Raw genomic sequence first — 24,015 nt, 5'->3', positions numbered from 1 at the left:
ACTTTCACCAACACGCCCCTTAAGGACCTACTACTGCTTACAGGTATTAAAGACAAGAAAGAAGAGAGTCAAGAAAGATTCCCGTATTTCTTATGTGGGTAACTTGGTAGATGATCTTACCATTCACTGAGATAAGTAACACTTGGGAGGAAGATCAGATATTAGAAGGAAAGTAATGAGTTTAGTTTTAGACAGATGGAGTGTGAGGGACTAGTAGTCCAGTCAAGTAAAACTGACCAATAGTATGTTCCTATGTGAGGACAGAGGTTGGGTTAAAGGTATAGAGTTGGGAAGCCAGCATCTTTATGACAGCTGACATAGTGGCTGTTGATAAGATGCCCATGGAGTTTTCGTTTGAAAAGATAAAGAAAATGACATTTTAGGGATTAACAATGGAAGTGATCTGTACTAAAAAGGTATAAATTTTAATATCCCGCTTCTTTCTCAGTAAACTCTAACCATAGATTACCGAGAATCCCATGTCACTTCTGTTATGTTTCAAAAATATATTTTCAGCCATCTCTAATCTAGCAAAATACAATAATTTTTTTTTATACATAAAAATTAAAGAAAGATGGTAGTTTGGATTAGGGTGGAAACAGTAGAACTAGAGTTTGTTGAGTATACATTTATTCGGCTGCATTTCTAAAAACAAAAGCCGAACAACTCCATTCTTTTAAAAAAAAAAAAATCTGTGCTTCCAGGATAAAAAAAAAAAAAAAAAATACCTATATTTACTAAAGTAAAAATTAAAGTCTATACCAAAATGATGTCCTGTTTTCTAGTTTTTAAAAGTTAATATATTTGAACTGTAATCATTATCCCAACTCATATTATGCTTTTAAAACCCTGTGACTAATATACTTAAAACCTCGTTCAGTCTGTTCCCAGTTGAAAGTTTTAAATTTTCATTATGGACTGGGTAAAATCTCTCTCTCCATAACAGATTTTTAAAAAAGGGTTTGTTAAGGAAATAAGATTATAAGCAAGATTTCAGGGACTATATTTAATGAGATATAATTTTAAAAATATTTTTATGGGTTCTTGCATATTAATTGTGTTCAGTAGGATGCTACTAAATATTATTTAATTTTATCTGTTCATTGAAACAGACCTAGCAAAATCTGTAACTGCAGCACTGAATTAGATAGTAGATGGTGTTCCTATTAATAATGTAGTATCAGAAGGTCTAATAGATCTTTTTACCTATTGAAAATTTTTAATATTTAATTTAAACCTATCATTTATAGTAATTCATATCTAATAAAACTTCGTGATGCTATGCTAATTTGTTTTCTCTTACGAATTTTGAAAACATATATACATCTTTGCACATATGCCCTCCCCAAACACAGACAACACATACACAGTTGCTATTTTTGCTCTGGAGTGTTGTGTAGGTTGGGAGGAGCTGCTCTGGTGACTTGGCCTGAGAGCATTTAGAGGTGTGAATAGTCATTTATTGAAATAAAGCTAAGAGTACATGTAATTACACAAATTACATTATGTTGTTTTTAACTTGACGCTTCCAACAACTTCAAAAGGGCAGTGCTCCCTCACAAATGTATAATGTCTAAATTTAAAAAGCAAATATGTGCTGATGTTTTAAGAAGTAGTCAGCATGTGGTCTCATAAGTTTTGGCTTTGCTGTTCAAATTTTGTTTTCAAAAGAAGGCACATTCTGTACCGAAGTACAGATTATTGTATAAAAAAATGTTGGATGTTTTTATATATTTGTAATGTTTATGATATGTCATAAACATGTAATCATATGTTTGTCATAATCAATCTTTGTGAAGGAAAGTTATCTGTGATATACGTAAATTCTAAGCAGACTGTGTGACCGTTAACTCTAGACTTTGTACTTTGAGTAGTTTTATCTTTTCAGATAGAATTTTCTACTGGAATCTTGTACATATTTTCTAAAATCCCTCTGAGTTCTGATGCTTTATGATTACATGTTTAAAGACCAGTGATTCTTTAAATGAAGGTGGAGGAATGGTGGATATGGTAATATTAATAGACTCTTCATATGCCTCTTCCTGCTGATTGTTTCTAAATATCCACTGCAGTACAATGAGGAATATTTACTGTGATAGGCGTGTATTACATATACGAACTATATGATGGTGGGGAAAATAGCACTACTTTTATAGGATAGAATTCTGTTTATGAAGCATGCTACTGTACTGGGCACCATGGGACTTAAGGTTAACAACTGAATTCAATTACCCTCAGAATTCAATTGTGGGTATCATATTTCAAGAGATTCTTTATTTTTACCATTTATAAGCTTTTTTTTTTTTTAAGAGTTACCACAGGAGTTTATAGTGCTCCTGGTAAGAGATTTCTAAAATAATTTACTTAAGTTTAAGTAATTTATTGAGACTTTAAATATAGTCAAGTTATTTTGAAAGATTTGTTCATGTAAAATATTCACCTTACTTTGGGGTATCACTCAGGATTAAGCATACTACCATAATTAAAATAAAATGACTTTCGAGTAATGCAATATGAGAAAAATGCTGTCCATGTATTTTTTGTTCAGGAATCAAAAGATGAACAATGGAAACGAGCTATGGATTATCTGAAGGTTGTCAATGAACTCAACTACATGACTCAGATTGTTATCATGCTTTATGAGGATCCTAACAAGGTGACAGCTCTTGATTTGCTTGTGTTACCAGAGGTAAATAAATAGCTTGAAGTTTCTTATTTTAAAAATGTTCTGTAATATTTTTTAGGATCTTACCTCAGAGGAACGCTTTCATGTTGAGTTACACTTTAGTCCAGGAGCCAAAGGATGTGAAGAAGACAAAAATTTACCATCTGGCTATGGATATAGACCAGCTTCAAGAGAGGTAATAAAGATGAGACTATCAGTACTTGGTTACTACACTTTTAGCTTTTCACAAAGTTTCTATAGGAATTGTCTATTATGTACTATAATTCTTATCTCAACTACTTAGTAGCAGAATGGTTTACATTTTTTTAAGTATGATTTGGATGGACAACATTTTTAGGCATATTAGAATTTTATCTTTTATTTAGATTATTTTGGATTTTTAAGACCCGTACTTTAGAATGGATGAAAAAATATAGTTATTGTTTTGGTTTTGGTTGTTGTTTTACTTGAGGATTAATCCATGCTAAACACTGTGCTAAGCACTTGGCATGAATTAGTGCATTTTAATCCTTACAATAACCTTACAAAGTTAAATATGTGCTGTTTAAAACTTTTTTAGTCAATTATAATATTGATAAAAGTACCTAAACATAAGTGTGTAACTTAGTGATATATTATAAAATGAACACAATTGTGAAACAGCTAGCCAGATCATAAGTAGAACAATATCATTATTCCAGAAGATCCAATGTGCCCCCTCCCTATCACACCCTCCCTGTTTTCTCCCCAAAGGTACCTACTATCATAGATTAATTTTGCCTAATTCTGAACTTTATATAAATGAAATCACAAAATACATGCTTTTTGTGTAGGGAGTGGGTTTGGCTTTTTTCGTTTGTTTGTGAGATTCATCTATTCTGTTCTTCATTTTTGTTGCCATGTAGGATTCCATTAAATAAATACAGTGGAATGTATTAATTATTCCATTTTGATGATCATGTTATTTGTTTCCAGTTCAAGTTATGAAGATTAATGTTTTTAAGAACATTTTTTCACAGGTCTTTTGGTGAACAAATATACACTTTTCTTGTGTATATACATCTAGAAGTAAATTGCTGGGTCATAGGGTATGCATATGTTCAACTTTAGAAGGTACAGTCAAATAGTTTTCCCAGTTGTTTTCTAAAGATACTGCCATATCCTTGTCAGCACTTGGTATGATCAGTGTTTTTAATGTAGCTGTTTTGAGGGGCACGTAGTGCTATCTCACTGTGGTTTAAATTTACATTATCCTCATGACCAGGAAGGATTAGCACCTTTTCATATGTATACTGGCCATCTGGATATGCTTTTGGTGAAGTGCTACTGGCTAGGACCACCACTATGGTGTTGAATAGAAGTTGATACTAAGCATCCTTGTTCATTCTTAAACTAAAGTGAAGGGCAATGTTCCAGAGAGAACTTTTTGGGATTTTGATTGAGATTTACATAAACTCTGCAGATCAATTTTGAGAGAACACTTTTATAGTGCGTATTGGATCTTCTAGTGCAAGGACATGGGATTGCTCTGAATTTATTTAGCTATTTTTTTATATCTTTTTGATAAAATTAAGATTTTTGTATGTGTTTTACCTTCTTTATCTGATTAATTCCTAAGTTCTTTACATTTTTATGCTTTCATAAATGGCTTATTTAAATTTCATTTTGTTATTGTCATATTGAATTTTGACTCATTTTTGTACAGATATTTTATAACTAGCAACCTTACTACATGCTGTTATTCATTCTGATCATTTATCTGTGGAGTCATTTGGATTTTCTATGATTGTATCTCTGAATGATGACAAATGTCCACTAAAATATTGAATAGATTCAGTGATGGTGTCACTCTTGTCTCTCAGTGATTTATTATTAACTGTATTGATTGTTTCAGGTTTTTAGACATTCCTTATCCAGTTAAAAAAGTTCCTCTTTATTTTCTGTACCATTTACTTTGATGAGGGTTTTTTATGTGTCATATTTCTGCTTGGCTTCATTTGTCTAATATTATGTTTATGAGATTCATTGATGTAATTGTATTTAGTTTTAGTTTGTCCATTCTTATTTCTTTAAAATATGTGCTTTACTATGTGACTATGCCCCAATTTACCCATTCTATTATAGATGGGTATTTGGTATAAATTTTTTAACTTGTCTCTTTCCTATACTATACTGTGAAATTCTTGCAATCTGGGACTGTATGTTATTCATCTGTGTCCTGGCACATGGTACCCACTCAGTAAATATTTAGTGAGTCATCAGATGATTGTTATTTATGTATGTGATCATCACATTTTTTTGGAACTATTTGGAATAAAATTTAAATATTGTAAAATCTATAAATTCAAATTTTTTAGTTTGTGCTCTGGTTGATGACATTTCTTTATAACAAAACTGATCTCTACTCTTTTTTACTCTAGTATTATTGTTTATTTAGTTATTGAGGCATTTGATGAAATTTTATTAGGCAATTTGTTTAATATGGCTTTTTATTATCATTTTATTGTTAATTTCTTCATAGAGTATATATATTTCTTGAAGTCAGGGACTCTCATCTGTCTCACAATACTCAGAATAATACTAGGATGTTATTAAGAATTTAATTAATACTAATTCACTTGAATAAACAAATATATATATATATATATATATATATATATATATGTATATATATGTATATATATGTATATATATATATATATATTTCAAGTGACTTATACCAGTTGGTGGTTCATTTTGTTCATCAGAAGAGATTGTTGTTTTATCTGAGTTTTTTTATATGTTGTACTTTTTGCCCATAGAATGAAGGCAAGCGATCTTTTAAAATTGATAATGATGATGAACCACATACTTCTAAAAAGGATGAGGTTGATCGGGGTGTGCTATTGTTCAAACCTATGGTATCAGAGCCAATTCATATACACAGGAAGTCTCCACTTCCCAGATCTAGGAAGATGGCTACCAATGAAGTAAGTGCATTTGTCAGAGCATGTTTTTCATAAAGTATACTAACTATTTTAATAAAACAGAAAAGAAAATACAGCTTTAATTATGGAGCAGGATATACTTTTTAAATAATGGATCAGGAACAGTTTTTGGTTAAAAGTAAAGAGAAATTGCCAGAGATGCTTCAACAACTGATTCTAATGACATTGTAGATTAAGGTATGAAATTCAAAATTGCTAGCCTGATGGCAGAAATCAATATAGGAATTTAAAAATTTGATGATATAGTTAAAAAATGTATCTTTGTATTAAGATCTACAATTAAGGCTAAGTCTAATTCTTATGCTTACTAATAAAATAACCTTTAAATAGCTACTAAAATAACATTTAAAAGGAAAGTTGAACAGTTGGAATGAAGCTTAAGTAAATCTTTAACAACTTTATACTTTAAATGCCTTTGTTTTGGGTTATCTATAGTCTCTAAAGAATGATTCTCCAAGCATTGATTGAAATCAATGATTATAAATATTTTATAAATGCTTGAATCTAAAGCAAGAATTTAAGACAGAGGAACCATCAACTTCTAAACTAGAAAATATTTTTTGTTGCTAATTAAATATACCATGTCTTAAGAGTATAACATTATCTTGCAATTGGGGAGTAAGAATATAAACAACAACAACAAATTATATTCATTGATTCTTAAATTTCAAATATATATGCCTCAAACTGACAATTATGTATAGAAAAAAATCCATCAATAAAATAGATTGTTATAATTTTATAATGGAAATTGTATACTAGTTAGGGTTCCTGCAAAGGTGATATTTTAAGTTAATTATAAAGGAGGATGATTGACAATTGTAGAACTTGGGTTGTTTATTGTAACTTAATTAAAAAATATGAACCCTGGGGTTATGTTTAGGTATCTTTAATTTCAGAAAACAACCTAAACTACCGTTGTGTGAGGGCAGTGATTTTGATATTGTTGAACAAAGCAATCTGTAATTAACCAGATTGTTTAGAATTTCACCATTAAATCTTCTCCTGCACTCCAAAAAGCCTATAACTGATAGAGCATTCATCTGTATTTGTAAAATCTTCAACAAAATCACTGCCCTTTGTTAACTCTTAAAACAACACATTTATAAACCTTTTTTCTCATAAATACTTAAATAGTTGCTTTCAAGAGATTATTTCTGTGCCATGCTAAACTTTTACTTCCATAAGGTAAATTATTCAAGTAAAACCTTGAAGACTCTTTCCAGCGTCTACCATCTCCATGGATATCAGAAGTTTGTACTTCCAAATGACACACAGAGAAAAAGACTATTCTCTTCATTTTGTGCAAGTAGATTTTATTGTGTCCTCACTGTCTGGAATCTGAACATGCAAACATGTAAAATGAGAATGTTTGCTGCATGTTTTGCCTCCTGAACTCTATAAATAATCTGTAGAAGGTGTAAATAAATAGATAGCTTGAAAGTGTAAATAAACAAGTGCAATTTGAATCTATCTTATGGTTAATTTCCTTTTTTTTTCTTTTTTTTTTTTTTAATTGTCTGGCAGACAGATTTTGTTTTCTACATTCTATACACTGAAATCTCTTTAACCCTTTGCACGATTCTTTTGTGCTTTGGGTTGAAAACTTTGCCCAATATAGCACAAAACCTCTTGAATATTAAAGATTAAGCAGAATGCTTTTGTATTTTAAAAATTGCTAAGATAAAAAATTGTTAAAAATTGCTCCAGTTTTAAGAGGGAAGGAACAACTATTAAGCAGTAGAAATATATCTTGCATATTTAAAATAAGGTAATTTTCATAATTGTTATACATACAATTAGATTTATGTCATTCCTATCAATTTCTCAAATATTGCAATATTTGGCTCCCAAATTACTATTGAATAGGTTTTTAAAAATTGATAAGCAAATGCAAACAAACTGTATTTTTTTTTCTTTCTGATCATTGGCTCTGTTGTATCTAACTTTGCATGCTCTGCTTTTTTTTTTTTTTTTTTTTTTTTTTTGCCCCCTTTCTCACTTCCAGGAAGAGAGCCCCCTGAGTGTGTCTAGCCCAGAGGGTACTGGTACCTGGCTGCATTATACCAGTGGTGTGGGTACTGGGCGTCGAAGACGCAGATCAGGGGAACAAATCACTTCTTCCCCTGTCTCCCCCAAATCATTGGCTTTCACATCCAGTATTTTTGGCTCATGGCAACAGGTTTTTAAACTTTACTTCATTAAACATTTTTCCTCCCCGCATTCAGAGCAACAAACAGCTGTCTTTGAGGACATCTAATCCCTTATATTTTACATCAGAGTAAATCCTTCTGTTTTTTTAATTTTGATTTCATTTAAAAATGCTTGTGATAGCTGACAATATTTGAGGGAAAGAAACCACTTAAATTGCATGTGTTTATTGTTTTACTGGGAGGGTTTTAAATATTCAGGATTTAAAAATTAATGAATTTTACACTCCTGGTACTTTTTTAGTAAACTTTTTTAAAAAGGAAAGAAATCTTTCTTTGACTCAGTTGTCCTTTGAAACATTCAGAAACAAAATTACATAAGTTGATGGTAAGAAAAATTACCCCCCTTTAATTGTTTTTTAAATAATTTAATTAAAAAATTAGATTCCATTTGGAATTTGCTAAGGATGTAAACATTTTTTTAAATATCAAAATTTAAGTGGTCCTGTGTTAATTAGCAGGGTACATCTAAAATGTATCATTCTCTCCCTCATTATTCCATATCTGGAAGTATCTAATTTAAGGTCACACACAGTATGATTTTTTTAGTTGTATAAAACTTTAATGTTTTCTTTAAGATAAGAGGGGACAATGTATATGTGCCCATCAACAATATGGGTCAAATAAAATGACTTCAGAAGGACTTTCTGTGATGACATTTGGAAGCTTAAAATACTACTTTTTTTTTCTTTTTTTCTTTTTTTTTTAAATAATGGAAGGTCTGCTGTTACACATGACTTTTCCGAGAATTTCAGTAATTTCCTTTTGGAAATATAATGCTTTTGATTATAGGAAAAGGGATTATGGTATCCATTAAGGCTGTGAATATTTAAAGGTTACTCTGATAAAGCCTGTGCATGTATCAGTAATTGTATGGTGATCTCAACAGTCTCTGTCTGTCTTTTCTTTTGTTTGTGATTGTTTTTCCCCCCTTCGAATACAGGAGCTGTTTAAGAGTGGGCATTTGGCTTCTTTTAAGAGAAAGTGAAATTATATCAATCTATTAATTATTTCTTTTCATCTGTCTTGCTTCATACATGGTATTTCATTCTGAATGCCTGCTTCGCACCACTTCATTGCAAGGACCTCATATGAAATGGACTCCCTTCAGAAGGGGATCTTGCATGATCTTTCATGTTTTATGTATTTCTACTAATATTTATCATACAGCTTATTAACCTTTGTCTGTCTGGAACAGGCTGCAAATGAAGGACTTCTGATTTATTTTACTGTTTTACCTCATCTATTTTGCTTTCCTTGTGTAGGTTGTATCTGAAAATGCTAATTACCTGCGAACACCAAGAACTCTTGTGGAACAGAAGCAGAACCCTACTGTAGGTATGTGGTCTAAAAAAATTGCATTCCATACCTTCTTAAACTCACTATTTTGCGCACATGTAAAGTTCCTCAGTGGTGAAAGCATGACCAAATGCTATGCTTTAGTTTCTATGTAATGTACACTAATTCAGGAGTGTTCAGTTGTACTACTCAAAATATACAATAAAGTTTTGATAAAATGAACAAGAAATGCCTTTAATTTTGTTTTATAATCCTTTTGAATGCCCACAGTCTAAACTATGTAGTCCAGTTATCAATGCTAGTTTTTAATCTTGTATTTTATAAATTAAAATCCCAACATGTTTCACTTTAGGAAGGAAACTTCGTTTTCCCCAGTTGATAAAGGTGAAAATATGCTATGGCATACAATCAAGAAACTTCTACTTTGCTGATTTAAAAAAAATTAAGTGGGGAGAGTTTCAGACCATATCTGGGTATATTAATTTTTCTTTTGATCATCTCTTGAGGAAAACCAAAGCAAAGCAAATGCACAGTGGCAGTGTTATTATCTTATTGACCTATGAACATAATTAGTTCTTCGCTAACACTCAAGCAAAGCAACATTGAAAAAGACCTTTCTAAACTTATTTGGTTTTAAGCTCATTATTGATAAGCTATATGAGGTAATGGCATATTATTTTTTGTAAATAGTTGTCTAAATAGGTTTAATAGAAGCATAAATAAGTTTCAACTATGTATGTACGATGATCTCTATACTAAGTATATGAACTACCTGATGCTGCCTACCTACTTGAAGATGTTTCTTTAGTTAGTTACATATAGCTAATGTTTGTAGCTTTTAGTATTTCCATGGTATCTTGCCAGAAATATATATATGTATATATGTATATGTGTATACGTGTATATATACATATATATCTCTTTCCTTTATGTATGTATCATGATGTATTAGATAGAAATTTATTTAATCCTTACTCAGTGGTAAAAGTTTTGCTTGGGTGTAAAAACTTTTGCTACAAATTAAGTATCAGTTTATACTGGCTTTGTTTTATTTGCTAATAATGTATTTCATTGGGGTCTTACTAATTAAGATCTTAAGTCATTAACGTATTAGAATTTAAACTGATTTAGGCCTAGATTACCTAAAAGGAATTGTTTTCAGCTGGTCTCATAACTAAATAAGCTTTGATTTGCTTTATTTTATAACAAATATTGATCATTTTTAATTTAGGGGCATCAGAAAAGATTATTTACAGACATACATTCAAAAATATTGATTTAATATGACTTAATTTGTGCTAGGAGAGGTTTTTTTCATATGTCTTGCTCATGCAAATTGACAGAATCCCTTATCCTAAATTAATTTTCATTGTAGTGTTTGTAGTGTTTTAATACTTTTAATAAGTATATGTCTAAATATTGTGTGGGCATATTCCTCAAAGACCACATTTTGTCCAGTGTTAAATACCCTCATTTGTACATATGCTAAATAATGGTACGTAGTTGATTGTATTAAAGTTGGCATTACAAGCAAATTGTGAGCCTGTTCAAGGCACTGCCAATACGTGTGGTAAGAACCATGTTATTGCATGCTGCATGAATTCCCAATGTGAATGGAAGAACACCCGTTGTTGTATGTATTTTCTCTAACTCCCATCAGGGTCACACTGTGCGGGCCTGTTTAGCACCTCGGTGCTCGGGGGTTCTTCAAGCGCACCTAACCTACAGGATTATGCTCGTACGCATCGTAAAAAGCTGACCTCTTCTGGCTGCATAGATGGTATGTGCACACATGCACACACAGATTCATACCTACACCCACGCACACACCCATGAGCATACAGTAGTTCTCAAAGGCAAACTTCAGGCCACTGATTGAGTCAAGTGGAACCCTAGCACCCTTTGCCTAAATGACTATCAATACTCTGTTATCCACAGCTTGGATCCATGTTTCATCAAGCAGTTCATTGTAGTTAGAAGTACAGTACCTGTTCAATGAGTAGTTAGTTCAATGAGTGAAATTTAGAACTGCATCATGTATATTCTTTTAGATAGTTGGTAAGCCATATTATAAAGAAGAAATGTTTCTTTGTTCTTTTAAACTTCGTTCGTTGTTAATCCTAATGTTACTGATACAGATCTAAATAAACTAAAGTGAATGGAATGCTTATAAATAGAAGAAAATACCATATTGGCAATATTTTTATAAAAATAAACAGGATGAGAATATTTTAGGATCCCTGGTTGAGGAAATCCTCTCACTGTTGTTAATATACCTTAAGTTTTAATATTCAGAATGTCTTTTGAGGCCCATGGAGGCTTGTCCCTTTTGTTAATAGCAGTGTTTATTAGTCTTTTCAGGATTACCTTTATTTAAAACTTTTTCTCATGTATCCACAAATTTACTTTAGTCAGTAGAACATGATTTTCAGAATTGCCAGCTCATCCTGCTTTTTTTTTCTTTTGTATATTTCATGAAACACTTTGCCTCTGTCATCAAACCATTTTACTTCTTTTAACCCATATTTGGCTTATTACTTCCTCTCATTGTCCCTTTTGCATGTCGCCTAATACTAACGTCCTTTTATATTTGTTTTTCCCCTTTTTTTAAGTGTCCTTTTGGTAGCTGTTATGAATTTCAGGTACCTGTTTTTCTCTTTCTCAGACGCCACACGCGGTTCTGCTGTTAAAAGGTTTTCTATCTCATTTGCTCGACACCCAACCAATGGTACGTTTTGCTTTTATTTTAAAAGATACTCCCCTGCTTCATCCTTTTTTATTTTTCTTTTATTTCAAAATTTGGGGTATACAGTATCATTCATTTCTCCATCCTTAATTTCAATTGGCATACAATTCCAATTTATAATTCACCCAAAGTATTGATACTGTCTGGCTCCGTTTTTCAGCTGTAATTTACACAGTAATTTAACAGCACTCATCAAACTTTTAAATGAACACAATGATGATGAGTCTTAATACTAAATTAACACCTGAAAATTCCTTCTAATTTCTCAAGTGATCAGTCTACACAAATTTTAAAAATACAACAATTAGCATTCTTTAGTTTATTCTTAATTCTTAATTTTAATGTTTTTTTTTTGTTCCAAATTTCTTTTTCTGATCACATGGTTGTTTTATTGAACTATTTAACAAAAATACAGAGCTACATTCATCAAATAGCCAAATGATACATGTCTTTGACAAGTTCTTTGCAACCAGGGGATGCAGATTTCACTGTGTGGCATCGTTTATCCCTGGCTCTCTGTCTAAAGCAAAACCCGACTTGGTCTGGAGCACTCTGAAAATTTCATCCACCATTGACTTCATCCTCGTATGACGATATGGTTTGCTGTTGTCAAGCAGCCAGTTCCCTTTGGTACATTGTGGAGAACTTCTGACGGGAAGAAGACTAAGCTAAAACTCTAAAAAAGCCAATTTGATTAAATTCAGTTGTTGAGGCTGAATAGGAAAGTATTTTGTGTCCATTTGTCAACTGAATTGTTACATTATTACAACTTTCTTACATAGAGCTCATTCTTGAGTTGCAAGAAGGAGTATGTACTAATCATTTTGAAATAATTTTGGATCACAAAATTGAATAGAAAACGTACAAGTTTTTACTGTTACCCAGAATAAAGGTACTTTTATTCCTGAAACTATTTTTTTTCTTTTTAACTGCAAATAAGTCTTCATAAACTCAAGTCAGGTCTCTCAGAAACTTCTGTGAAACTAAAGGATTGAGCACATGTTCATAGTCATTCTCCCCTTCTAGGTCCTTTAACAGCACACCTAAGTAACAATGCACTGGTACTTCTTGAAGGTGGAGTAAGAAGGTCTCATCCTCAACAATTGAAAATTAAGCCTTAAAGCTTAATGTGCTTTCCCTCCATTGTAGCTGTTTAAATGCTACTTTTTGGAGAAAAAGATCCTTATTTGATACAGTGCAGCTTCTAAGGAGCCCGCATGCTTAAGAACCGAAGACACAAGGAAAACAGAAATCATAAAATTCTAAGAGGAGACACTGCAGGTTTAAGACTGACTATAGATTTTTGTGCAGAATGCTTAGGTGTTTATAGACAGTATTATAAGTTTTGTGTAGGAGAAATCTATGTTTCCTGTAGCTAAAAAAAAACTTTTGTTAAATTTAACAGAAAAATAGAATAATTTCGTATTTCTTTGGTTTTTAAAATGTGAATTTTCCAGACTTTGTAAAACTTAATGCATATGAAATGCATTCCTTTCAACTCTAGAAATATTTCTTTTGGGGCTTTTCTTTTTTATATTGTGTTGTCTTATCTGTCCTATGATTTGTCATTTGACTCTGTCACTTTTTATTTTCCCCTGACTTTCATGTTATTTCCATCTTAACACACATCATGGACTTACCCCTCCCTTCATCTTTAGTTCGAGGAACATGGTGAAACAAGTATCTTCTGACAGTGCTTTACCTTATTTTCTGGGCCTCTGTGCAGAACACCTACACCTCTATAGGTGCTGGTCCGTTTCCTCTGTGGAATTTCTAGGCTCCAGTGGTATGTTTTTATAGCTTCTACACATGACAGCAGGGTGGCTTTTTAAATTGCTGCGCTAACCCTTTCATTGTGCATCAAAGAAAATGTTTATGAAGATCAATGGGGAAAATGTGTAGTCCAAAGGAACTTGAGTATATTGTCATTTGCCTCTTATAAAGTCTAAATGGCAATTGCAAGAAAATAGTTGTTACCAAAGACTTATATACATTCTGAGGAAAGAATGAGAAACCACATTGTTAATTTTAGTGTATAGCAAAGAAAGGGTTTGCGCTTATTTGCATGGATCTTGTACTTTAAAAAAAAATGTAATACTTGTGCAAGCCTAATTTCTTTAGTGCTTAGCTTAGGTGCTTTAGCTGCTATTATATTGTTACAGTTGTTTTTCTTTTTTTCTTTTTCCTTTTAAGTATATGTAAAGTTCCGTCATGCTTTGGTTTGTACCTGATAAACATATCAGTTTTATAAATCCTTTGGTTATTTTCATAGGAAGATTAGATTCCCTTTTAACCAAAGTTTTTCTATTGCAGTTAAGAATTAGGCAGTTCTTGGGTCAGTATTTCCTCCTAAGATTAAATAAATTCAGTGTTAAAATGAGCACATGCCTACTAAAGCAGACAGTTTTTCAGTCTGTTTGAGTTTAATTTTTACTTTTATAATATTATTAGACTTCAAATAAAACTTTAAGTATTAAAAGTGTTTTTAGAGGGAAATTAATTTGAATTTTGAAAGAGTAAATGCAGAAAGTCTTGTTTAATTGTATATGAAAGCAATTTTAAAAGCCATTCAGTTGAATAAAGTTTAAATAAACAAGCCGTTTTTATAAAAGATGAATAATTTATATCTTGTTTGTTTTTTTTAAAAACTGTATATTGTTTCACTGATGGTATTAATACATATCTGCATGGTTTGTTTCATGAAATTTTTGTATTTCTGTGCCATTGTTGAATGAAAACATATATGTATTTTGTATTCCTTTTTACCTGGCCTAACTTTACTCAGCTAGCAATTTCCAACAATAGAATTATTGTGTTAATTCAATAAAGGTAGGTGAAATATGGTTTGTAATTTTAATTTCAGCGTAAGTAAATGAATGTTCTTTTGGGATCACATTAGAGAGTATCGCTGGCTTTGGTAAGACTAGAAAAGTATATAAAATCACTCTTCACATGTAATTACATAATTGTTTTTCAACAAGAAGTTACCTGTAACTTCCTGGCGTCAGGACACATCATGGCATCAGCTTATTCACCTATCAAATAGACTTGATTTTTAAAAGTCAAAAACTGAAAAATTGTATTTTTTTCCCTAGGTCTTTTTCTTTAAGTATTATTTTTAGATTTTACAAAAATATAGAATGAAATTGTGTGCATGCTGTACTATGTGCAATTACATTTAAAATGAAATCTTTGTCACATCTTGTTCCAACCCCATATTGCATAGCATCTGGTGTCATGACTTCAGAGATCTCGTGTGTTTGCATGTGATAGATTGAAAAGACCTAAACTGTCCAATGGTCAGTTCTAAGCAATGATCTTCTTCCTTTTATAATGATTTTTTTTTCAATATCCAAATTTTATTTTTGTTTTTGTTTTTTGTTTTCCAGGCTTTGAATTGTATTCCATGGTGCCATCTATTTGTCCTCTAGAAACTCTTCATAATGCCCTGTCTTTAAAGCAGGTGGATGAATTTCTTGCTTCCATTGCTTCTCCATCAAGTGAAACTCCACAGAAGACCCCTGAAATTTGTAGGATTATTATTATTATTAGTAGTAGTAGTAGTAGTACTATTAGTATTAGTATTTCACTTGGGGAAAGTAGATATTATCTGAATATAAAAATAATTATAAAGTACAAACTCAAGTAGCGAATATAATTTTAGGAAATAAAGGGATGTAAAAGAACATTTGGAAATATTTCGTTTAATATGTAATGTACTACTTTTCTTGAACATCTCCAAGAAATTCTTTTTTTTTTTTTCCAAAAAGTTAAAGAAAATCTAAGACCTAGCCATAGAAGTCAACAACATAATATAAAGTCATGGAGTCATGGTCTTTTATTCCCATTGCTGTTTTATGTCATTTTACAATAAACTCTTTAAACATTACAAAATACAGTCTACATTAACCCACACGTGCACACAGCCCATCGCCTCCCTTTTGGTAAGTAATCACATTGATTCAGAAAGAGCTCTTAAATTAAGGGAGGAAATTAGGACAACAGTTTTCCAAATTGTGTTCAGAAAGAAGATAGTCTGAAGAGGCTAATTTGTGTGTGTGAAGAAAAGGGGTTCATGGCTAAGTAAGTTTTGGAAACTATGTTATACCCTATCTCCTTTTAAAGAGGTATAGTTACATTAACGTGTGACTAGCTAAGGTTCTTCTGTAAGGAAAGCTATGTACGCAGATTTTCCAAAACTTGTTTTTTGAGAAAACACTTTTTTCGTACCACATTTAAATATTATGAAGCACTATTCTGAGGGACATCATTTTGGGAAATGTTCAGGGCTGCCTTTTTAGGTGTGAGAAGTCAGCTGGCTGTTATCGTTTTCAGCTCTCCGAGATCCTTTGGCACGTTGGAATTTCCAGTTTAGGAAGCATTAGTTTTAGTAGAGAGTGCTCTGCCTTGAGTTAAGAATCTTGCTAGTCCTAGTCATAGCTTAGAAAAGCTACAAACTGTATACATTCTCCTTTTTGTAAAGAGAATGCTATAAATGTTTCTCCCAAGAATAAACCTGGAGGTCTTGGAATGAAAACACTTTATTCTCTTTCCTTTCCTGGGCTACCACATTATATAATTCAAGAGAGTTCTATTCACATTGTATTCTATCGAAATGGTGCCCCCAGCACCCCTGCATTTCTGCAGTATAGTAGCCTTTTCCTTTTCTTCCACTTCTGGCAGTAGAAGTCAATCATTAATTATAATAGGTTGTAATACAATTAATGATTATAATACAATTGATATGAATGTTCTAAAAATATTTCACTTTGGGAATTGTTTTGGGAAGTAGGTTTTAATTTCAAATTTTTTCATATGGAATGAGTCTGATTCTGAGAATTAATAGTACTCCAAATGAAATGACTTTTCCAAACCATAAAGTCAAAATCAGAAAAATAAAGACATTCATCTCCTTTTATGCTCTCTGTTAGGTGAAAACATGACAGTGTTGCTCCTCAGAAGGCAGTAGAGAACCTGAATAAATTCTCATTTCCCATCTTACCCTTCTTTATACTTGATGTTTTACTGCTTCCCTGGGGCAAGGATTTGCAATCTTAATATAGAGATTAAAGGAATATTCTAATTAATAATTAAGAACTGAGGGTAGATATCAGTACTATTTAGAATTTAGAAAATTTTCTATGAATTGACTTAAAGCTATAATATCAGCAGTAATAACTGATTTTTGAAAGAGAATTTTGGTGGAATATTTACAAAAAGATGATCTTTGAAGGTTTATTTGTGCTATTATTTTAGGATGGCTTCATTTCTGTGGTTAGCAAATTCAGTTCATCAGAGTGTATTATTGAGGTGTATTAATGGAGTGAAGGATATTAAATTTCTTCTCCAGTTCTAATTAGCTCTTCTCTATATCATGGGTATAGATTGTACCCCAGTCCCGCAATCCCTCTGGTTCTCTTAAAATTTCATGTCATTCCTTACTAAAGGAACTAGAGAAGAAAGTAAGTATAGTTAATGCAGTTCATAGAATTGGGTGAACCTTAGAATTAATCTAGTTCATTGTACTTCAAGCTATATACTCCCAAGAGCTTTTGGAAATTTCAGAGGAAGATAAGTATGCTGAATAGGCCTTGTGTCTTTCATAGCTGCTTCAACCAAAGTTTGCTTTGATCCATTTAAGATTTCATTTGAGAAAAGTTTATTGTTTCAAGGGGAAAACTTAGAGAGGCACTGCTGAGGAAATCAGCTAGTTAGTGGTCAAACAAGACCAAAACCCAGGTATTCTAAAATGTATGGGATTTTTAAATTATTTTTGAATATTAAAGAACATAGGGTACCAATTATAATACAGATATCTGAATCCTGTATTTTATAGTGTAACTGCAGAATTAATATTTAGTAATCACAGTATATTTACATTATACTTGATTCCTTAAATTATCGAGGAAGTAGCATCATAATATAGAACTATATTCATTTCGTGGTTTTACAAGGTAGAAGGCATTGTTAATCCTCTGTCATCCCCAAAGTTATTTTTCCTCATGTAGGACAAAATTAATTAATTTTGTGGTAAATAGTAGATAGCTTCTAATGGGGCATTGAAAATATCCGATTGGGGGAAAAGGTGTGGGAATACTAACTGGGTAAGTTAGAGGTGGAAGTTAGCAGAATAGGATAAAAAAATGCAAGCAGAAAAGAGCTAACTAATGGTATAGTGCTTTGTATGTTTTAGGGACTTTTATGTCACTTTTATATTATTTCATGGTGACTACTTTGAACTTCTGCCAGTGGAATTTGTATTCATTCACTGTAGATACCAACCACCTAAGACACATTTGCTATAATTGGCCCACATATTGGTTTTTCAGAGACACACTGTTTATTTCTATCAAGTCCTCCTCAAAAATTGCAAAAATAAGCAAATATTTTTGTTGTTGTTGTTATCTCCACACTTCCCTTTGCTTGGAAACCCAGAAGCTCATGCCAGTAGCTCCCCAACTCGGGCTTGTCCTTCCCCAGAGGACTCCATACTTAAGAATTATCTCTGCCTTTCTTTTTCACACCTCTCAATCTCCCCACCTTCATTAGAAAGGGAAAAAAATCTTTAAAATTCCCTTGCACGAAGATAAATTTTGGCTGGATAATATAGGAAGACAATCTGATTTATTTACTTGTAATCTAGTTAGTTTATTCTTAAACATGATAGTTTAGTAGTCCATTATGTTTATAAATGAACTATCCCTGAATCTCTGCTTGATATTTTTGATAGAAAAACCATTTGGGACTCTTTGTCTTCTGTTACCAAGCAATAAAACTATGCCATCCTCTCTCTGCCATCCCTTAAGAATCTGAGTTTCTGTTAGGGCAGGATAAAATTAAGTCTGTGCTCTATTCTTATTGGCATTCTTTTGGTGAATACTATTAAATGCTTATTATTTACACATAAACAAAACATCAGTTTGGCTAAGAACATGAGAGAACTTTTTATAGAGCAGATGGCTTTGTTGAACTTGCTCTGCAGACTTTGCCTTGTGTATTTCCCCGTTATTGTGTATATTCACTAAATATGTCATAAGAAATTTTCTAAAATGTAAAGATAGAATTGGCAGGAAATTATTGAATTACCATGTCTGTTTATTTTTGTTTCAGCCTCTACAGCTTCACGTTCCAGTCCAGTAATGAGAAGAAAAGTATCTTTAAATACATATACACCTGCAAAGATCCTCCCAACACCACCAGCTACCTTAAAGGGTACTAAAGCAAGCAGCAAACCAGGTTAGGAGTGGGTGTGAATTAGTGCATTCTGTATAGCAGTTAGAGGAGTAGTGACAATTCGCTTTTTAAGTGTGAAGTCTGTTTTTAAGTGGGTTCATTACAGTCTAGTAAGTTACTTGACCCTAAGAGTTAAAAATCTGTTACTGTTAGCCTATTGATATATTTGTATTTTTTTCTCTATTATTTCCGCCTTCCCCCATGTCTATTAATAAAATATATTTCATACTCATACTTTTCACCAAACTAATTCATGGACTGTCTTCTTTTGCTTTTCTGTTGAACCTAGGTATCATTTATATGAAGGTTTCCTTTTTCCTTTTTTTTTAAACTCATCCAGTGAATTTTTATCTCAGATATTTATTCTTTAGTTTTAAACATTCTTTTTTATTCTTCTTTATAAGTTTTTTTTTCTTCCGAGATTTATTATATTTGTATTGATTATAAGTATATTTTCCTTTGTTCTTGAGCATGTTAAAATAGTTCCTTTAAAGTTCTTGTCTATTAATCTAGCTGATCTCAGGATTAATCTCTATCAATTTACCTGTTCTCAAGAAGAAAGACATGCTCCTGTTTTGTCATATATTGAGTAATTTTGGATTTTATCAGACATTATTAAGGGTATGTTGTAGAAACTTTGGACTTTGTTATGTTCCTCCGAAGAGTATTGGGTTGTTTTGGGTTTTTTTAAAGCAAAGATTTAACCTTGGCTGAATTCAGATAGCAAAACTGTGTCCCTTGAAATTGCTAGCAGCTCAGCTGTCACTTCACTTCTTTTAGCCTTAGCTGGACTACTTGGAGTTTACTCTGCTCATGCCATAAATTGGATCAGGGTTTATACAAAGTATTGGGGCCTTTCTATTTCTGGAATTCCCGCCTGACTTCAGCAGCTATAGTTGCCCCAGTACTTGTCTTTTGTTTCTTTGTGCTAATAAGACTGAGTTTAATGTTGGGGTTCTAGCCATTCCACTTGGTGCAGACTGGATCCTGTCCTGAGGTCAAAAGCTTAAAAATAAAGTTTGGGGGGAAAGAGAGACACACACTCGTCTCATGTTGTTCCCTTCTGAATGTTGATTCTTTTCCAGTATATGCCTGCCTTTGTTCACTCTTCAGTGTCTTTAGGTAGTTGTTTTGATACTCTATCTAGAGTTAATACTTGTTATATGTGGGAGGGTTGGTCCGACAGGCGCTTACCCATCTATACCAGAAGTGTAACTTGGCTTCATATCTATCTTTCTGATGACTCATTGGGGCTTGGTGTTCATTTGGATGTAGAAAGATGAGTCTTAAGTCGAGAATGTTTCTAGTTTTCTAACCCTTTAGATTTTTAGATAGTGACGAGATAGGAGGTATAGGAGAAAATAGATGTTTATAGGGAAAATGATAAATTTGGATTTAAACGTGTTAAGTTTGTTTCCTATCAGATACATAGATAGAGATTTCCAGTAGGATACACAGAATATACAGATCTTGAGGTATGGGGAAAGGTCTGGGCCAGAAGTATGTATTTGAAGGTTGTCAGCACAATAAATGGTCGTTAAAAATGATGGAATAAGTTAGTTTCCCAGGAAGAATGTAGAGTGAAAAGAGTAATTTGCCTTGTGAGCACAGCTCATTACATTACTTTTCTGTATTGGTGTTGAATTCTAAAAAGTGAAGAGTTAAAAGTGCTCTATTAAATGTTTACAATGTTTCATTTACATCACAATTATAAAGTCAATTATTTTGACACTCAACAGTGTTATTTGAACTTGGCTTGCTTGTGAATATTTAAGCAATAGTTTTTCTTTTTTTTGTATAGCTACCAGCGGACCTTCTGGTGCAGTTGTTCCTAATACCTCATCTCGGAAAAAGACTATAACTAGCAAAACAGAAATGCATGAACACAAAAAACCCACTGGGAAAAAGAAATGAAATCTTAGCAGGAACTGGAACTCCTTATACTTAGGAAAATCGTGTCTTTATTAGGAAAAGACGCATTCTAAGCCTTGGCTAAAACCTGTCAAAGCAAATAGTTTATGTTCCTCCTTACTCATGCCTGTATTCATTTAAAAATATGTTAAATCTAGAGAGTTCTTTGTATATACATTCAGTTAAGGAACCTTTGCCATGATTTGGAAATGTTGAAAACAATGTTTATTAGCATTTTATGAATAGCAAAACTTAAGGTGATAAAGGTCTAGCGTTTACATTGTGTCTGTAGTAAAGAAAAGGAACACAAAGGCCCAGCTTGCTGTTCTAATGTCACACGATGCTGTTTAATGAAGAATCTGTGAGGTGGCCTCTGTATCACACGTTCATTTTCATGAGATTGCATCTTGGCTGTAAAAACCTATAGCTTGGGTTGAAATTTGATGGTCAGGATTACATATTGGGGACTTATAAAAAGTATATTTCCAAAGAGATTTCATTGACTATTTAGATTAGAAATTCCCCCCCCCAATTGTTACAATTACATATATGCTGCAATATTTAATAACTGGAGTTTTAGCATATGAGTTATTTTTCAATCTGTGCTTTAGAATTTTTATTGTGTTGTTTAAAACGTTACATATAGAGCTGGGATAACTACCTTTACGTACGTAAATTTGTATATTAATCTGTAGAAAATATTTTCTTTATATATTTCCTTACTATAGGGTGCTTTTGTTCATCAGGAAAATTTTGCTTTATATATTGGCAAGAAAGGCATCCTTACAGTTTCTTTTTAAGAGATATAGTTGACAAGTTTATAAATGTAACACTTATTTTCAGAGTTCTTTTTAGATCTAAAGAACTCAGTTCAAAAATAGAAGTCATCAATGTGAGAAGAATGTCTGAATCCTGTAGTTAGTAGATGTTATGTATAGTGCCTGTTTTTACCATTTCCATCTCTAGTGTTTCAGTTGATCTCACTAAGGAAGCTTAAAGATTGAATGTTTGAAATAAATGCATTTTTCAGATGATTAGATTTTGAAGGGAAATTGAGATCATTGTGTTGTGATTTCACCTATGATGTGAAAAAACATTATCCGTGGTGCTTTTTTTCTCTGCATAAATAATTAATTATATACCACTTGAAATGACTTAAACTATAAACCAAATAGTACAACCTGATAAGAATTCCATGCATTGCCAGTCAGGTGACTTAAGTTGTGAAAGCTTTTGTTTGAAGCTCATGTTTTAAAAATTATTAAATTCTCATATGAATACAACTATTAAAACTCTTCAAAAGAGACTCTCCTACCTTTAAATCATCATATATGAACTGACTTTTAGAAAATAAGCTTATTACATGTTAGTTTTAAAAGGTACCAGATGTGAAAGTCACAAATATATACAATTATGTAAGTTCATATACGTCACATGAATGTAAATGTATTATGTGGAGACATGTCTTGCAAACAGTTGAATGCTCCTACGGTTTCTGTACGTGAAAATGTAGTTAATGTGCTCATAGTGGGAGGAAGGAAACTACTTTTATTTTTTTTAAGTGTAACTGAATTAAAATATTTTATTTCCAGAATCAGTGACTTAAATGGCTAATTATTTCTCTTATTTATCTCTTTCCTTTTTTGCTTTCAAAGTAGAAAGAGTAAGGAAAACTTTTAATATTAAACAATGCTTACCTTGTATATTAAATAAAATTTATTATTATTGGCTATACACATCACATATTAATTTCCTAGAAATTATCTAGAAAGTTCAGTACGATTCACTTTTTCCATTGTTATAGAAGAACTATGTTTTCACTGTAATTACTAAACTCAGTAATACTGCTTTGTGGACTGGGCAGTCTAATTTATAAAAATCTTACAATCATTTTCCAAAACAACAAAAGTCTTCTATATCAGAGCAAGAAATTACTGTCATCACTATTTAGTGGAAGTTTGGCTGAAGCATCTGTTTCTCACTTGATTCTGAAGGTGTGTATTTTTTCTTTTTGTTTTAAATACTAGAAGATACTTCTTGCGGCCTAGTCCTCCATCCAGCAAAGAGATGAGAAAGCCCAGCTTGAACTGCCCCACTGTCCTGGCATGTTAATCTTCATAGTGCATTATTCAGTCTTTTCACGCTTAAGAACCCTACACCTGAGCTCAGACCTAACTTGGCCCTTGAAGTCTAACACCAGCAGATTCTGCTGCTCTGGTACTAATAAGTTCTTGTAGTCCATTCTCAACTATATCAAATGTTTTAGGGGTTATACTAGACTTCGTTTAAGTAGAAAAATGTGCTGAACACCTTACCTCATGTTCCCTTTGAGCGGGAAGTGGGAGCAGGAAGGAGACAATTAAAGGACAGAGAACTTGTGGCAAGGTGCTTTTATTTTTTTATAATATTTGTGTCACTTTGTTTAGGTATTTTAATATAGTAGATAGTGGGTTTTGCTTTGTGATTCCTCTCATTTCATACACTAGTTTATATTTATATGTAATATATCTTTGTTCTTAGGTTATGCTTTCTGTTTTTATTGCTTTTTTATTTTTATTTTTTTTATTTTTTTAATCTTTCTTGTGAAAGAATACTTTGCAAGTAAGAAAAATTCCAGTTGATTCTGGCTTAAAATAATGAGGAAATGTATTGTTACACGTTTCTGAAGGTCCAAAAGTGTGGGGTGGGCTCTAGCCACAGTTCCATCAGTCATAATGTCATCAAGGACCCAGGTTCTCTTCTCTCTTCTCTAGAGTAGTATAAACTTCACCCCAAAGTTGTTTTCCCTCCTGTTCACAAGATGGCTGCCAGTGTGTTTACCTGCTCATGCCCAACACAACAAAAATTAAGGGAAATTCTCCCTCAACCATGGAATAGTAAGTTTTTTACTTCATTGTGATTGAGCTAACCTATTTCGTCATGTCTACTACTGGATGAATAACATTCTCCATGAGAATTCCATGA

The 24,015-nt window shown here is 32.2% G+C and overlaps 1 protein-coding gene across 26 annotated transcripts in view; it reads left to right on the top strand.

Annotated features, from left to right (window-relative positions):
* Window positions 1-22,645, top strand: part of PPIP5K2 (diphosphoinositol pentakisphosphate kinase 2) — a 62,052-nt gene extending 39,407 nt beyond the window's left edge. For 3 of the 26 annotated variants that reach the window (XM_019727951.2, XM_019727949.2, XM_074328629.1), the window contains exons 22-33: window positions 2,549-2,656; window positions 2,745-2,861; window positions 5,467-5,634; window positions 6,841-6,957; window positions 7,661-7,834; window positions 9,128-9,200; window positions 10,822-10,941; window positions 11,827-11,889; window positions 13,634-13,693; window positions 15,297-15,437; window positions 19,018-19,143; window positions 20,942-22,645. In XM_019727951.2, coding sequence (XP_019583510.2) covers window positions 2,549-2,656; window positions 2,745-2,861; window positions 5,467-5,634; window positions 6,841-6,957; window positions 7,661-7,834; window positions 9,128-9,200; window positions 10,822-10,941; window positions 11,827-11,889; window positions 13,634-13,693; window positions 15,297-15,437; window positions 19,018-19,143; window positions 20,942-21,054 — 1,380 coding nt within the window. In that variant the 3' untranslated portion in view covers window positions 21,055-22,645. Of the gene's footprint in view, window positions 1-2,548; window positions 2,657-2,744; window positions 2,862-5,466; window positions 5,635-6,840; window positions 6,958-7,660; window positions 7,835-9,127; window positions 9,201-10,821; window positions 10,942-11,826; window positions 11,890-13,565; window positions 13,598-13,633; window positions 13,694-15,296; window positions 15,438-19,017; window positions 19,144-20,941 lie in introns of those variants that run through there. The other 23 variants (XM_019727957.2, XM_019727955.2, XM_019727963.2 and 20 more) reach the window with 20 other exon arrangements.
* Window positions 22,646-24,015: the final 1,370 nt, after the last annotated feature.

This window comes from Rhinolophus sinicus, linkage group LG03, assembly GCF_036562045.2.
Source record: "Rhinolophus sinicus isolate RSC01 linkage group LG03, ASM3656204v1, whole genome shotgun sequence".
NCBI lineage: Eukaryota > Metazoa > Chordata > Mammalia > Chiroptera > Rhinolophidae > Rhinolophus > Rhinolophus sinicus.
The sequence above is the reverse complement of the archived record's forward strand: the minus strand, read 5'-3'. Positions and strand labels throughout refer to the sequence as shown.